Genomic DNA, 15,027 nt, shown 5'->3' on the forward strand with positions numbered 1-15,027 from the left:
GGAGAAAATCAGGTCCAATAGGTATCTGGAGGTGTGGGTGAGTCAGGTAACATGCTGGGTAAGGCAGAGGCTTCCAGGTTTTCTATAATGGCTAAAGTTTGGGACCGTGCAGTCTTGTAGGAGAAATTTAAGGCTTCTGAGGAGGCTGAAGGTGTTGACATAGATGAAGAGGAATGCCACAAAGTCCTTGATGTTGATGGCGAAATTAGTGTGGGGTCCTGTTGGTCTCTATATGAGGGTTCCGCCCAGGAAGAAGTTGGCTGTGATGCCTATCTTGAACGTGAGGTGTTTCATGTAGATAGTGATTACGTCAGTGTAGCTGATGCAGCTGATGGTATCTTTGTATAAGATGGTGACTTTGTGCTGAAGAACTTGGCTGGTGATCTTATAGTCAGCGGGGATCTCCGTAGCAATGTTCGGTTTAGCATTGTTCCTGTGAGGGAACAATAGGTCTCATAACTCTTTGGTGTGCTTGGTAAGCGAGCAGCTGCTGAAAAGCATGCCTGTGGAGTGTTGAGTGGATGGTGCTTGGTCTGTGTGAGCATGTGCATGAGCACTGAGCGAGTGGGATCCTGGGTGCTGTTGGTGCAGGAGTGGTGGGTGAAGGGTATGGGATAGTGTATGAGAAACATACAGGAGGAGCATATTAATGACCTCTCCATGTTGTATGATTCTGTGCGGCAACAGTGTGTCGAGCATCTAGCGAGGTTAAGAGCACGGTCCAGCATGGGAGGATAGCTTGTGGGTAGGTGGAGCACCAGGGTTCCTGATGCTTGGTTCAGAGAACTTATCTTTAGCACATCAGCAGTGCACTTGCTGTGTGTGTCTGCTCTATAGCCACTTATAAGTAAGTCCTGGGAGGGTGCAGGAGTGCAGGGGGTGGTGGTTGGAGTGTAGTTTCATTCTGGGACATGATGTCCTCTTGCATGGTCTTCTTTTAAAGATTGTGGGAAACTATTGATGTCTCTTCCTTTGCAGATGGATGATAGGAAATTAAGACCTCTTGCTTGGCTTACTCTTGTAAAGGAGGTTTTGGTGGGAAAGCAGTTATATCACTTCCTGTGTAAATGGGTGATCGGAAATGCAATAATGTCAATTTCGGTACAAATGGATGATAGCAAAAACCAGCTCTGTGCTCAGTCTGGTGTGTACATTGGGCATTTTTGCTGTCTTTGAGTCAGAGTGGCCATGGATTGTTGTGCCGGCATGTTGTGAGTGATTCATTATTATCTTGTATACTGGATGTTCAAGCCCAGGCTATTTAGTGTGAAGGACCACTGATTGACAGTGCTAGATCTTCCTTGACTTGGAGGATTTTATTCCTGTCCAGTGTGTGCTTATGTCTGAGTGGGTGAGATAAGATCCCGACAGCTTTACCAAGGTCTTCATGTCCATTTAGGTTGATGAATGCTTATTAATGAGCGTGTTACGTTACGCTGTGCCTGATGTCAGTGCTGTAGTCGAATAATGTAGCGAGTATTGGGAGTCGTGAAGAAATGTGCTTCAAATGTGTAGCCTAATGGGACACAACATAAGATAAAATAGCATCATATAACATGGAGATAAAATATATGCATTAGTCCAACCACAAGTAGTCAATGGCACCATAACATTACAATCAATACACATATATGGGCATTGCTTTAAACATACTTATGTCGAAATTAAATACTTTTCCTCTTTGATTTTCAGACTCTCAGAGATTTCTTCTATTAGAAAGAAACATTACACATTAGCTCAGAAGAGCAAGATCATTAAATTTGAAAGAAGAACGTCCATGACCCTTACCACAGCAGTCAAGCTTGGGATCAACTTGACGGAGTTCTGCACCTCCTCCTCTGTGACTTCCACGACCGTGCAATGCTCTTCTTCCAGAGGCAGTGGGTCCTCTCCATACCTCGTCACCCAGGGATGCAGCTTAAGGAAAGGGAAGGAGGCAGGACTCTTCATCATTCACTGATATATTTTTGCTCAAGAGATTGGTCAAGACATTTTATTTTCCAAATGTACTAACTCTTTACATTATGCGCTGATGCAAAGCATTTCAGGATACACAGACACTCCCCATGCCACAGTCAAAATGGTGAAATGCATTTTATTTTTCATAATGCTTTTCTCATAATTCAATTACATTATCACAATGGTTACTCGCAGGTTCATGGTTTCATGCAAAAGATGCTTGGAAAAATTATCAGTGATGTTTGCTACAGCACCTTTTGTGTGTACCCTATAATTTACCAAATTAACGAAAGGATGGTTATAAACTAATATATCAATGTATTTCATGTTTGAGCTCAATGCATTTTTTAACAGAAGTTGTGAGACCCAGTTTTTGGATCACAGGGCAGGGCAGACAGAGGCTACTGGGCCCCAACCATGGTGACTTATGTTGTTTGCCATTGTATCCTTGGGCCCTTCCTACTATGACTCTGAAACCTGAGCCAGACATAACCCTTTCTGCACTTTCAGGGTAGCAAGGGTGAGCAGCCAAAGGCTTCTCAGGGAGGAAGGCAAGAACTCAGATCTCAACAAAAAAACAGAAACAATAACTTAGGACAAGCTTGGCGGTCCGCCTACGGCGCCCCCACTGCATCGTCAACAGGAGGACCACCAAAGCCATGTTAGGCTCATAAGAAAGCCTAACATGCAGCCCGCTGCCATGTAGGCGCCTGCAGCACATTCCTGCATTGTGTTTCATGCATGCCACACCATCAGGAGCAGGGGTGTAATTCCAGGGGGCACAACATGTGCTTCAGTGTATGCACCCCCAGGCCCAAGAGAGGCACAGGGTTCTGATAGGACCCCCTTAGTTGCCTCTCCGCCACCCTTTCCATGACTGGCTTACTGTCATGAAAAGAGCGGTGGACAGGCAACTTAAAATATGCTCAGCAGTGCTGCAGCAGCACCGCCAGCATATTCCTGCTTCTGACCGCTGTGCGACCGCAGCAGGATCCTGGATCCCCAGCGGACGCAGGAGACCTGTGGCGGTCTGACCGCCACACTCATAATACTATGGGCAGGCCCGCAGTTTTGCAGTGGTCGGACCGCCAGCGTGAGTATGGCAGTCCTATGGACCGCTGTAATCGTAATAAGGCTATTAATGTCCTGCCCAGTACTCGTCTTGTCTTGTGATTAAAAGAAGTATTTTAATTAAACAGCAGAACTAAATACTACACAATTCATTTGGATTAGCGAATACCCCTGGTTATGATCTTTGGTAAACTCTACACCTACCCTTTCCAGTGCTCTCTCCTTGCTAGAATGACCCTTGGAGCTACAGTCCCCAGTACTCTGTGGGCAAAGGCATGAATTAAGCACAGGTGCAGATTATTGCCCGCTGACTCCTAAGGGTTTATATGTGCCAATGTGTTCTATAGATCTTAAGATAGATATTTATTTGGGCAGAAAGTTTCAATTGCACTCAATTCCTCAGGGAGCTTTGCAATCCCCTGTTCAGTCTAAGGTCCACATTACTGGTTTGATGGTTCTCTAGATGGTGTGTATACAATCCGCCCTACATCATACCCCGCCAGCCACCCATTTCCCCCTGCCTTATTAGTATGGCGGGGGGGACCCCGGCGGACCGAAAGACCATTCACCGGTTTTCCGCCGGTCGGCCAGTTGACCGGGCGGAAAAGGGGCTGGGTATGGTGGCGGTGTCTGCTAGACACCGCCATCCATATTAGCATGGGCAGTGGTGCAGGGCTTTCCATGGCGGAGACCCCGCCATGTAAAGCCATGCAGATTTTGCTTTCGGGTATTGGAGAGGTGTGGGGGGTGCACATGGGGGGTACCTATGGTACCCCCCTACATTGTCACAGACAAGGTGGCAGGCACCGCGCGGTGCCTGTCACCTTGTGCATGACAATGCACAACGTGCATTCCCAGCATTGTGGCGGGCGGTGCTGTGAGCACCGCCCGCCACAATGCTGGGAATAGAGGATGCCACCGACACAGTGGCATTCTAATTGCCGGTGCTGGACCGCCGCACAACTGGCGGCCGGTCCCTGCACCGCTAGGGTGGCGGGCGGACTGGAGTCCGCCCTCCATACTAATAGACCCCTTTATGTTGTTGGATTGATAGACCAAGCTTCTTTGATTATCCAGAATCCCTATCAGATGTCAGCAAGGTCGAAACACGTGTATTCAGTTTTTTGAGCAAGAGAGTCAATTAATCATTGATCATAACGTTTTTTGCTCATGAAGTGAGCTTTAAAGCATATAGTGATTTGACATCTGAGAGGGGTAACTAATGAACACCCAGTGCAGATATGTTTTAGATTTAACATGGTTTATCGCTTAGTTACTTTTCCATGCTGAAATGCTTGGTCAAAGACCTTAGCCAAATATCCCTGTGATAATCCCTCATCTCAAGGTATGTTAGATTTTACATTGTTTAGCAGGTTTTATAAAACGCCTATGACACTATACTCAAGACCTCTCCTTAAAAAACAGATTTAAATTCTTGTAGAATGGCTTTAACCATTTTGCACCTACTGCAATCCCCTTCCAATATGTGTCTGTCTTTCATCTTCATTACGGCATGCCTTACGAATCAGAAGTTCCATGGGGGAATCCAGGATATGGATATGTGCAATAGAAAATGATGTGATAGTGTATGTCGGATTTTATTTTTAATGAACTGTCAGTTTTTACATTTTTATTGTATTTATGCATATTGTGCTTTTATGGCTCTGTAAAATAAGCTGAATAAAGTTTATTGATTGATTGACTGAAGTATCATCCAGTTTAGAACTTCAAGAGAAAATCCCCTAATCCTCTTCTTCCTTTTCAGTGATAACATTTTCATGCACAAGCAGTAAACTACAGATGAGGCAGATGAAGTCTTTATGCCTCCCGCCTTCCAGGAGCGACCCACACTCAATGCAGAAGGCATAAGCAAACAGCAAACAGATTTTCGAGGGTATAAGTATTGAATGTATTGAAAATTAATGGAAACACAACAGTGTGTTGGGTGAAGAGAGTAAGGATTCTGAAGGTCCATTGTGCATAGTCAGTCAACATGTACAGGTTAGTTTTAATAAATTTCTATAATGCAAGGTCACAACTGCATGGCCCGAATAGTCTCCAAGAATTAAATACACGGATGGAGTATACACAAGAGAGAGGGTTGGCACAGTCACAACTGTTTCTGGTGGATGATTTTAATTGTCATCTGTGCCCAAGTTTGAGGGTGTCTCAGGGCAATTGGTCGTCTTGCACTTTAAGAGAGGGAACACACTTGGAGCATACACAGGAGGGGCGGGAATTGAGTGACATATTAAATACCTATGGGTTAACCCACACGATGGATCAGATCATTACCAGCCAGGGCAGTTCGGTTAACCCGACCTTTAAAGGGAGAGGATGTTCGTCGTTTATCGATTAAATTTTTGTTTCCATTACTCTGATATGGTATATAACTTTTTTTAACATTCTATGTAGTGGGTTTAGTGACCATAACCCTCTGATTTTAGGTTTGGCTTATGTCACATCACGCCACAGTTCCACATAGATTAGCAGGGGGTACGACGATTGTGGCAACGGATCAAGGCAGGAGGCTGCGTTGGGCCCAGGTTGATCCCAGCACTTTTAACTTTTCCCTGTTTAATAGAGCTAAGCAGGATATTTGGACATGTCTAGATTCAGATGTGCAAGGGGTCAAATTAATAGATGCCTTCAGGAACATCGCTCTGGCAGCGGATAGTCTTCTGAGAGTCCCTGTTCACCCCTCTAGCTTGGGAGCCCCAAGATGGTTCGATAGCCAATGTTTACGGGCCTTAAGAGAGGTAAAAGTGGCTCTGAAGCAGTCTCCGAGGGATAGGGAGTGGGTAGCGGTCTGCCGTATAAGCTATAAGCAAGCTGTCAAGGAGAGGAAGGCTCAATTATAACAGAATGTATGGGAGGAGCTCACAGAGGCAGCGGAGCTGAAGGACTCTACTCCCTTCTGGAAAGTTATTAATAACCCATGCTTTAATGACTTGAATAGACCTGGGATAAGTAAAAATATCCTACCAGATCAATGGAAGCAGCATTTTCAGAGTTTGTATAATCAGCCCGATATACCGGAAGATCCGCAGACCCCAACCCCATTACATAATCTTTCCCCTATTATATTTCTTTTGGACGAGGTGAGAGCAGGTATTGAGGGCCTAACAAGGAACAAGGCGCCCAGACCGGATGGGATTCCACCAGACCTCTTCTGCAGTAATATAGAGGTCTGGGCCCCGCTTTTAACTAGGGTACTAAATGCGGCAGTAAGCTCCGTAATGCCAGCATCTTGAGCCACTGCCACTATTGTGCCTATTTTTAAGAAAGGTGATAGGGATACTCCACACTGTTATCGTCCCATATCGCTTATTGACGTTGCAGTGAAGGTTTTGGGGCGGGCACTTTTAAACAGGCTGATGGAATGGGCAGAGGACAATCAAATTATAACGGAGGCCCAATATGGGTTTCGCCCCGGGAAGTCCACCACGGATCAGTGTCTTAATCTGTATCTCATCACCGCAAAATACACAGTAGCCAAGTCAGGGTCGATGTATTTAGCATTTATGGATCTTACCACAGCCTTTGACCGAGTGAATCGTTGCAAACTGTGGACAATTTTGGGTGAGTTGGGGGTGGACCCTGGAATAATCAATATTTTAAGGTCACTTCATTCTAACACCACGGCGGTAGTCAGATATACTCAGGAGGGGAAGGTAACAGAACATTTTAAGTGCTCAAGTCGCGTTAGACAGGGCTGTATACTAGCGCCGTTCCGGTTTCCTTTATACATCAGTGGCCTTGATTCCGCCCTGAGTTCTTTACAAGCTGATATCCCGAGGATAGGCACAAGAGTGGTTCTGGTTCTGCTTTACGCAGACGATGCGGTGCTTCTTGCCCGCACGCCAAAGAGTGTGCAGCTCTTAATAGATGGCTTCATGCCTTTTATGAACAATCTGGACATGTCACCCAATCTCACAAAATCATATATTATGGAAATCGGGAAGAAGCCAAGCTAACCCTACAACTATACAATAGGGACACACACTTTAGGTAAAGTGCCGGCCTTTAACTACTTGGGCATATTATTTGATGGGCACTTTTAAAAATGTATTAGAGGAGAAGTGTCTTGCCCTGCGTGGGTCAATAGGATCAATTGCTAGTTTTGCACATTGATTAGGACGGTGGACCCCAGGAACGATTTTAAAGTTATACAATTCTATCTGTTGTTCTAAGGTTTTATATGGAAGTGAGGTTTTGGGTTTTATTGAGGGTAATAAACTTCAAATGGAAGAGAATAAATATCTTAGGCGTACGCTGAAAGTCCCTCAAAGCACCCCTGCATATATTGTTCACGAAGAACTGGGGCTCAAATATATTTCTGATATGGTGGCAGTTATGTTGTTATGTTATGTTATTATGTTGGGCAAAAGTTTGGTTAAACGAAGAGGCAGGTTTCAGTAGGATGGTTATTCAGGACTGTCTTGCGCTTGATCACGCGCTTACAATTCCCTGGTTAAAATATGTGAAGAACTCCTTATCTAGACTAGGGCATGTAGAATTGTTTATAAAACCTGACAATGTGAGATCCCAGGATAAGGCACTCATCAGAGATCTGCACTTTAAGTATGTTACGGTGCAACATGAGGCTATAGAACTCTCTAAGCCCACGGTGAGAGAACATGTATTAGTCAAATCAACGCAGAGGATAGAACCATACTTATCGTTCATAACCAGCTCATATGACAGATTTTTAATTACGCGTTTTGGATTAAATTTATTTCATTATTTATTGGCCGATCCTGCGAGTTTTATAGTAAATATAGAAGATAGAGGACCCTGTGTCTGCGACAATAGGTCTCCACAGGATACCCTACATTTCATCCTACTTTGTCCGTTTTATGCATATCCTAGAAAAATGTTCCTGAAGGGCCTTTTAAGAAGAGTTAGATTTAGATAAGCACGAGTAGCCCTGCTGTTTTTAAAATTGTCAACAGATGTTTTTACACTCTTTTGTATTTCCAATTTTTTAAGATCTGCTTTAAAGTTAAGAACCACGAGGGGTGTGTGAAACCGAGATGAATTTGGGACAGTACTAGTAGATTATTTTAGTGCATATCTGGTTCTTGTCTTGTATGTGGAAACCTCTCCGGAGACTACGTGATTTGATGTTGTTTTTTAAAATATGTATCTTTTATGGTATTATTTTTATATGCCCAATAAAGATTATTATTATTATTCAGTTTGTTAGTGGCCGAGAGGCACTGACCTCGAGGGAGCGGCATGCTCAATTACTGTTCTCAGTCTGTTAGTACTCTTCAGATTGGGTACTCTCTATGTGCCTAAGACTTCACTGGTGGGGCATAGGCCAAGTAAGATGTCTAGTGTGACCTCGGTATGCGGGATGTACAATGGATATTGTAAGTTCTTTATACTAGCTGGCAGCTATACTTCTCAGTTGTGTTTAATCCATGACTTCTCTGCCCCGGAGCTTCCACTACCCTGCTATCTTATCTTGCCTTTGCCATCTGTGATGTCTCAACTGCTATGCTACTGACCTCATTGTCTCGGCTCCTTTTAACTCAGTCTCCTCTATTGTCTGCAGATGCTTTTACCTTTAGCCAGCTCTCCTTCCTAGCCAGCCGCAGTAGTGTTTTTCTTGCTAGATTCTTCATCTCTAGGCAGTTCCTTCTGAGGGATTTCTCAAACTGTGTAACCTCTCCCTCGTGGTGCAGGTAGACCCTAGTTCCTCACCTAAGACCATCTAAGGGTCTTGCTCAAAGTTTTCTTCTTCCTGCTTCATCTTCCGGTATTTCCTGGCCCTTAAAGTCTGATATAATCTCCTAATTTTGTTATACTAATTCATTATGGCCGCACTCCAAATCCTATTCCTCTGGCCCGTCAGAGGAGATTAGGCCATTATTTGGTTTGCCTTTCCCTTCTTCCCTTCTGTGTACTTTGTTGTATCAATGTTATATATATATACACTCACATATAACCTATATCACTTCAGTTTTGAAAGTAATCCTTTGCTGTTCTGCTACTCGATCTGCAGCTCAGTCACTCTTCTCGGTGGCCCATTGGTCCCTCGCTTGATCACAGCCACCTTTAGCTCTCCCTCTCTCTCAGTCACTCTTCTCAGTGGCCCATTGGTCCCTCGCTTGATCACAGCCACCTTTAGCTCTCCCTCTCTCTCAGTTACTCTTCTCGGTGGCCCATTGGTCCCTCGCTTGATCACAGCCACCTTTAGCTCTCCCTCTCTCTCAGTCACTCTTCTCGGTGGCCCATTGGTCCCTCGCTTGATCACAGCCACCTTTAGCTCTCCCTCTCTCTCAGTCACTCTTCTCGGTGGCCCATTGGTCCCTCGCTTGATCACAGGCACCTTTAGCTCTCCCTCTCTCTCAGTCACTCTTCTCGGTGGCCCATTGGTCCCTCGCTTGATCACAGCCACCTTTAGCTCTCCCTCTCTCTCAGTCACTCTTCTCGGTGGCCCATTGGTCCCTCGCTTGATCACAGGCACCTTTAGCTCTCCCTCTCTCTCAGTCAGTCTTCTCGGTGGCCCATTGGTTCCTCGCTTGATCACAGCCACCTTTAGCTCTCCCTCTCTCTCAGTCACTCTTCTGGGTGCCCCATTGGTCCCTCGCTTGATCACAGGCACCTTTAGCTCTCCCTCTCTCTCTGTGGATGTCACTTCTCCCCTGTGCTCCGGGATCCCTGTGCTCTAGGTATATGCAGACGCCAGCGGGTATAACTTCCCTTTGTCCATTCTCAGGCTGCATCCTGAGAGTAGTGACTCCCCACCAGATTTGCATGTGTGCCTTCTGTCCTCAGCTCTGGGTTAGAATCTATCATTTATGACTCACTTCTCCCTCTTCATTTTTCTTGCAGGTTCGCCAATAGGGGTCCATCCCAATGGATTTGTATTCTCCCGCTCTGTGACTCATGCAACCGGTATCTTGGCCATTCATCTTCAATTACACTTGCAAAGGTGCACTAACTTTGTATCTCTTTTTAGATATTTTTCAGGGTCCAATTGCCAATTTTAAAAAAACATGTACGACCTATGCTCCTTTTTTAGGTCTCGCCTGACCCAGCGCATGCGCTGGTCTGGCGAGACTTATTGAGAGGGCTCCAAAAAGTGCTACCAGGCCAGCCTAGAGCTACAGTGCATGTGCGTGGGCGCGCGCACTACGATTACATTCACTTTCGTGGCCGCTTTGATGTTTGATGCATTCTTTATACTGACTTCACTCCACATTTTTCCACACAGGCCAGAACCATACTCCGATGTTTAGAATGACCATTAGTTATATAAATAATAACCTTTCAGAGCAGGAAAACATTTGAAAATCATATAAAGACGAGGAGAGGTTTTTTTTTCTTCAAGCTATTAAAATAGAATGCACTCAATTAATTAATTAATTAATTAATTAATTAATTTCATAAGTAATTTAGCATTGCCCTTCAATTACTCACAAATGATCACTTGGGGCTGTATTACCAAAGTGCCACAGGGGTGCAACAGGCATTTGCCCCTGCTTTGCGCACCCCCGGGGTACTTGGGTATTACAGAAGGGGCCACAGATGCTTGTGCGTCCACTTCTGTAATACCGATATGCAACGCCAGACCTATCATCAGAGGGGGTTCCGTCATTTGCTTCTGTGCTTGTGCCATATTACAGACGCGGGCGCACAGGCAAAGAAGCTGCCAAGAGGCACAATGACAGTGCACCACCTAAAAGGTGGCACACTGTCAGTTTGTCCCCTGATAGCACCCCTCTGCAGGGGGAAAAGACATCCCCCTCACTGCACCCGCCTGCAATAGGATCTCTAATCCCCTTTAAATGTGCAGGGGGGTTGGCGCCTGCACTGTGAAACACAGAGCAGTTTCAAAGCAGCCGCTCTGTTTTTCACATAATTGCGAGTTTGCTGCTACCCTGGGGGCAGTGCATTCAACCTATTTCGGTGCACTTTCCTTGATTGTGCCGGGCGCACCTTTTAAAAGGCGTGTTAGGCGCAATCAAGGGAAATGCATCTTATGTATAATACAGCCCCTGGAGTGGTACATTTTTTATCACATCCGTGAATAACACTGCTTCCTGTATTTGCAAGAACGCCAGCTGTTATGGTACATTTGTTGTATAAAAACACACAAAAAGGGCTGAGAAGGATTTTAAGCCCAGCAGGTATTTCGCACCAAAACAAACTCAGAACCACACTGATATACTCGGGTATGAACAGAAGACTAAAGAATTAGTATGTAACCTAAGATGTAGAGGAATATTTCCTTTTTAGGACAAACACCCTACGTGGCATGTTTCATCATAAGGTTCTTACTCACACTGCAGCAGAAAGTTGTGGTGTGGGCTACAACTTGTAAAAGAATTAGGAGGAGCTCTTCAGATGTTTTGATACCGTTAAGTGAGTCAATAGGATGGGTGTGTGGTGCAGAGTGTAGATAAATAAAGTGCAATGAAATAAACAAAAGTGAATAAAAACTTACACTACAAGAGACTTCAGTCTTTATTGCTGTCTGTTGGGGTCAGTATTAAAAAACAAGCATTGGCATAGCCAATAGGTCTCGCCTTTGGGACCTTACAAGTATTTAGTCAAGCAGCATATTATCATGGATGCTACAACATCTACTGATACTTCATATGCCACTGGTGAACAGCCACATAAACCCAAGGATGGACTTCCGTGCTAGTTAATCAAAATATGATAAAATCTTTTCAAAATTCAAAAAAGCATATTTCTTTAACAAAGAAGCTTAGACACTCATAGGCACATTTAGCAATACATTGAGAAGTATTTATTTAAAGAGTTATTTTTGTACAACTAATAGTGGCATTTAAATATGTTATTAGGTTTGGAATGGACTATGCTCCAAGAAACTATAACTAGCCTTGGAAATGTGTTAGCCGGTGTTTGACAAAAGCAAAAAAAAAAAAGGCCGGCCTCAACGCAATGCACACATATGCATCTTGACGCTGTGGTGGCCATTTTTGATTAACTATACGGCAGGCGATGCATGCATGCGGCCGGATTAAAATGAACGCAAGCTTTGCCAAGCATGTGCACTTATGCATCATGAGGCAGCAGTAATTGTTTTTTATTTTTTTATAACTTACTGTCCCAAGATGGCGGGAGCCTATTAGAGTGATGAATTTAAAAAAAGGTCACAAAAGTGCATGTTCAGGAAAATAGCAGACCAGTAGCAAATTGCAACTATCAGGCATCTGAAAAAATAAAGAAAAAAATGAAATGGGACAGAGGGGAGGGGGAGCAATGAGGAGAGGAGGGCTATGTGGGCAACAGAATATGGCGGCATGGTGAACAAGGAGGGTTGTTAAAGTAAGGGAGGAGCTGGGGTAAAGGAGAGGGAAAACATAAGGCTGAAAATGGGGAGGTGGACCAGTGAATAAAAAGAACAAAAAGCGTGAAAACATTTTTATTTAACCTGGTATGGGGAGGCGAAAGCAACATAGGGCGGGCGGGGGTTGGAAGCAACAGGGAGGGCGAGAGTGGGGTGAAGCAACATTGAGGGAACAGGTGCAGACCTGCCAACTAACATGGTGCCACTCTGTGTCACACGATTTCGTCTCCCTTCACACAGTCATCCGGGTGAGGAGCTGAAATCTCACTGTCGTAGGGAAAATTAGCTGAAAATCCACTGTAAATCAATGGTTTTCGGAGGCTGTAAGCAGCCGATGTCCATAAAAGGTGTGAAAACACCCCAGGACATTGGCAACAGCCTAATGACCCTTAGTTTTTTTAGGAGAGGGGGCTTTGTGAGGTGGGGGAGAAAGTGTACCTTTTAGAAGGATCTCGGCACCAGGCCCGCCCCCACCACGGCCCAGTCCCCTTCTCACACAGTGAAAATATTTTGTAAACAGGCATGTATGCAAGTGGGGGAAGCAAACAAGAAACAGAGCACACCATGGATCCCAGGAGAGAGACAAGTAAACAGGCGAGAGAGAAAGAAATGTGGCTCTGGCAGGGGGAAGCACATGGGCGAAAAAGCATCTCCTATGGGAGAAGCACATGTGGCTGAGTGCATCACAGAAGGGGTGGGGGAGAAGCAGACGAGAGAGAACATGGAGCATGGCAGAGGGAGGAGGAAGAGGAGCACATGAGAGAGACATCTAGGAAACACATGCACTCAAGGAGCGCCCGAAAAGAAAGCAGCAGAAGGACACAAAACCCCAAGAGGGACAAACACAAGAAAAGGAAGGAAGCTCATACAAGCTAACAAATAAGAAGCATGCTAATGAAAATAACAATAAAGCCAACAAGTGGTAAGCAATGGGCGGGCTGCCAGGGCAGCAACCAGAACCCGAAGAGCAGCTTAGATGACACTCAAGGGGAGGGATTTAATGACACAAACGTTTTACACCAGACTCCTTTCCAAGGGGAGGCCCAAGTGCGGCTCAGAAGACTGTGCACTTTGGCCCCGTGTAACCCGCAAGTAGGCCCGTTGTGAACAGCAGTGCGTCATTGTGCAGCCAGTGACGCGAGCACTTCAGAACGACAACTGTTCCGAATGCTACCGGTTCCTGGAACCGGTAGTTCGATGCTTTTGGGACAGGGCGCGCAATATTACGGAATACATAGGAGAGTAATTAAAAAACACTCTGCATATATTTTAAAGCGGGATAAATGCATTTCAAACAAAGCCATGTTGGCTTCCAAAAGCAGAAGACCCCTTTATGAATCATACACCAGCGATTTCTGCATAGAAACTCAATTCATAATTTGTACGAGCAACTGCCAATTATGGAGAGGGGCTAAGAACAATGACGATATGTCACCTGTTTTTTCAGAGAAGTATTACTTTAACCACTTACTACAGGAGTAATTATTCACACAACAGACTAGAAAGCGTGTTGGGTCTCGACGCGCTGCAGGTCGGCACTATAGAAAAGCAACAGTACAGTGGGACAGTGTCCCCGGTCTACAGCCAGCAAAACTATGTAAATGAGATGAAAGGAGGTGGTCTTCCTCCTGCCCACTGTCCTTTCCACGCCAACATACATAATTGTAACTGCATTTATATTGCGCCTCGTATGCCTGATGAGGCGCCTAGACACATCAGGGGAAGGGTAGAAGCTATACCACTGGATATTGTTTGGCTAGAAGATTAATGAATTGCACAGTGGCCTATATTCATGGCCATTGGAATTATGCGGCAGGGGAGGCCCAAATTATGTGGCAGGGTTGAGTAAATTATGCGGCATAGTGATGCACATTTGTGATAGTTTAAGACTGTCTGAATATTGGTTGCACCTCGTTAGTACCAGTTTAAAACCCAAACACAGCAATAAGCAACAGAAAGTTGATCAGCCTAACTTTGCAAAGGGCCTCACAGCGCGTGTCACTGTGTTATTGGTGACTTTTGAACCGTTTGAGCTAGAAACGAAATTGCTTTTTTGTTTAAATCTGCAGATTATGAAGCCGATGATGGATTGTGTGGAAAATCGCTAATTATGTGAAAAACGCTGCGACCACAGAATGGCCTAATTCCAGTGGAGCTGAATATATGGGAAGCATTTTGCAGCTGTGCGTGAGTCACCGGAGGGCTGCTGTTGCTCTTATCCCCTCTTAGATCCCTGCGCCTCAGCACGTGATGGCCGGAAGGAGTGAGGCGCAAGGCGGGCACCTTACATTAAATGGTGTTGTGCACCACCTCTACGGACGCACCAATATCAGCCCATGGCACGGGCGAGCTCTGGGTACAGGCTGCCCTAGCAAATGCTCTCAGAGCAACGCATGAGTGATAGCAGGCATGCACTGCGCACGGTAAGGCAAGTGCATCGACCTCTCGTCCATTTAGGAATGATGTGGAGGAACTCACTCGCGTGAAGTCATAATAAATGCACCTCGGAATTACCCAGCAGCAGCCGCAGGAGTGCATGGCTGAAAGGCGCGTAGAACTAGCAGAACAGTCAGACGCTCTTCCTGCTGCCCGGGCTCATAAGAGACAGAGGCAGCGCTGCGACAACGCCGGTCCCCCAGACAACAAGCAATGGTGTCAGAGGT

At 45.3% G+C, this 15,027-nt stretch overlaps 1 protein-coding gene across 3 annotated transcripts in view; it reads right to left on the reverse strand.

Moving 5' to 3' along the window:
• Positions 1-15,027, reverse strand: part of CAMKK1 (calcium/calmodulin dependent protein kinase kinase 1) — a 1,170,789-nt gene that overhangs the window by 222,738 nt on the left and 933,024 nt on the right. For all 3 annotated transcript variants that reach the window (XM_085649569.1, XM_085649570.1, XM_085649571.1), the window contains one exon: positions 1,789-1,917. In XM_085649569.1, coding sequence (XP_085505695.1) covers positions 1,789-1,917 — 129 coding nt within the window. The remainder of the gene's footprint in view (positions 1-1,788; positions 1,918-15,027) is intronic.

The sequence above is a fragment of the Triturus cristatus genome, chromosome 3_2 (genome assembly GCF_964204655.1).
Source record: "Triturus cristatus chromosome 3_2, aTriCri1.1, whole genome shotgun sequence".
NCBI lineage: Eukaryota > Metazoa > Chordata > Amphibia > Caudata > Salamandridae > Triturus > Triturus cristatus.